Genomic DNA, 2,718 nt, shown 5'->3' on the forward strand with positions numbered 1-2,718 from the left:
CACACACACACACACACACATATATATTTATACATACACACATCACAAGCATACACACACACACACACACACACACATATATATACATATATATATATATATACATGTATATATATACACACATATATATATATACATATATATATATATACATATATATATATATATACATGTATATATATACACATATATATATATATACATATATATATATATACATATATATATACATATATATCACATGTCCTTGTATACAACCTACACCCATACAAACCCCACATCCCGCCCAAGTGACCAGCGTACACACCTTGCTGCGTGCTTCTGGTGACTTCATATCGAGTGCTGTGGCGGTGTTTTCTGAAGACGCGTCCTGCAGAGACATGTGACACAGTCCTCTGAACACCAGCCATGCATCGTACTGTTGGATGTGGGAAAATTTAAGCGCCTGCTCATCCTTGACCTGCGCAACTGTTAATGGAGTGTGTGTGTAGTTGTTAAGTGGATGATGTAGGCGTGTCTGTAGTTGTTGAGTGGATGGTGTAGGTGTGTATGTAGTTGTTGAGTGGATGGTGTGGGTGTGTATGTAGTTGTTGAGTGGATGGTGTGGGTGTGTATGTAGTTGTTGAGTGGATGATGTGGGTGTGTATGTAGTTGTTGAGTGGATGGTGTGGGTGTGTATGTAGTTGTTGAGTGGATGGTGTGGGTGTGTATGTAGTTATTGAGTGGATGGTGTGGGTGTTATTGGTGTAAGTGGTGTGGTGTAGTTGCTGAGTGGGTGGTACCGGTGCAGAGGTGAGACCTCCACAGACCGCTAGTCATTGACTCTAAACCAACTGGTGATATTTCAACGTACACGATATGTGTGTCTGTTTATTTTAACGTATACGATATGTGCGTCGGTTTGTTTTAACGTATACGATATATGTGTCTGTGCATGTGCGTGAACGGAGTAAGAAGCCAAACGTGAAGCTATGAATGTATAGATGGATTGTAAAGCTAAATTCAAAGCTGCCGTTGCAGGTAGGTAGCTCAGACATCAGGGTATGGCGTAGCAGAACGAATAAAGATAGCTGGAGAAAATGCACAGAGAAACTGACAAGCGAAAGAAGAAGATACACAGCACAAGGTGCAAATCACACACCGTATTGATTTTGGTGTCGAGTTGAATTGAGTATACATGCATGTAAACACACACACACACACGCACACATTATATATATATATATATATATATATGTATATATATATAGTATACCCTATAGGTCTATACGAATACAACCTATAAGTCTATATGAATACAACCTAGATAACGCTCAATCTAAACGATACATACTAGGGCAATATATATAAACGATAAGGACAATAGACCGATATATACAGAGGGAATATGAGAAGGCGATTCGTATGTTGATACAAAACGACACAGATAAAGTCATATGAAACTCATGCATGCATGGGGTAGTAGTGCATGGCATACTTGTATGTACACAGATGAGTCATGCGACACCTATGTTAGTTCATACATACAGACGGGTTTGTCTCCGTCCAGAGTGTCTTCTCTTGTGAGGGCCAGCGGTGCGTCGTCAGCGGTACCGTCAGTACTACCTTCAGACATCGCACCCATCATAGCCTGTAGGTAGGTTTAAAGTGGGTAGGGTTAAACCGAGTAGATACAGTGTGGGTTGGCGGAGTGGACCTTTAGTACGGCCCAGTGCATCATAGGCAGTGGTGGGTGTTGAAGTGGGTAGGGATAATGTGGGCAGGCTCAGTGGTATCCTTACTGTACTCTGTGGGCAGTCTTCGTTTGGATAAGTATGGTGTTCGCACAATACTTCACCAAGACAACCGACACAACCTAGCACGCACCAAGCCTATGCAGGTTAGTATGGAAAATGTGTTTATGTATGTAAGCATATGTACATATATGCACGTGTGCATGTATGCATATAGGCATCTATATATATATATATATATATACATACATACATACATACATACATACATACATACATACATACATACACACACATACATATATACACACACACACATACACACACACACACACACACACACACACATATATATATATATATATGCATGGATGGATGGATGGCTGAATGGATGCATACATATAAACAGCGCACTCTCCCCCATGCCTTGGTTGCGTGGTGCTGCATCTCTGCGTGTGAGGGTGCTAGTGCGTCGTGGGGCAGGCTGGGTGTGTTGCTGATGACAAGGTGTTCTACGTCTTCGCCTGTTCCGCTGTCATTCGAGTTTTGGCGACTCAGACCGTCCACCACGTCATCAATGACGTCATCAATGACGTCATCTTTGGTTCCGGTGACGTCGTCGGGTTCTTTGGTCTCCTCTGTCGTGACATTTGCGGTCGCAGCGGTGCTGTCTTCCGACGTCTCCAGGGTCTAGGGTTTAGGGTTATTAGGGTTTTTGGTTTAGCAAGTGTGGGACGGATGGCGTTTATGGGTCTAATGTTGTGGTGTTTCTCTTTGGGCGTGATGACCATCTTGAAGTGAAAAGGCCATTCACCTCCGAGTAAGAGATTGGAGGGGGGAAATTTGTATTACGATGTGAGTGAGTGCAATTGAACGCATATATAATGTAATATATATATATATATATATATATATATATATATATATATATATATATATATATATATATATATATATATATACTATATACATACTATACTATACT

General features: G+C 40.9%; 1 protein-coding gene across 1 annotated transcript in view; it reads right to left on the reverse strand.

Annotated features, from left to right (window-relative positions):
* SARC_03205 (hypothetical protein) overlaps positions 1 to 2,524 on the reverse strand; it is a gene marked incomplete at both ends in the record, with an annotated part of 23,855 nt that extends 21,331 nt beyond the window's left edge. The window contains 4 exons of the mRNA XM_014303013.1: positions 308 to 468; positions 1,528 to 1,630; positions 2,160 to 2,404; positions 2,470 to 2,524. Of these exons, the coding sequence (XP_014158488.1) occupies positions 308 to 468; positions 1,528 to 1,630; positions 2,160 to 2,404; positions 2,470 to 2,524 (564 nt within the window). The remainder of the gene's footprint in view (positions 1 to 307; positions 469 to 1,527; positions 1,631 to 2,159; positions 2,405 to 2,469) is intronic.
* Positions 2,525 to 2,718: the final 194 nt, after the last annotated feature.

The sequence above is a fragment of the Sphaeroforma arctica genome (genome assembly GCF_001186125.1).
Source record: "Sphaeroforma arctica JP610 unplaced genomic scaffold supercont1.158, whole genome shotgun sequence".
NCBI classification, from domain to species: Eukaryota; class Ichthyosporea; order Ichthyophonida; genus Sphaeroforma; species Sphaeroforma arctica.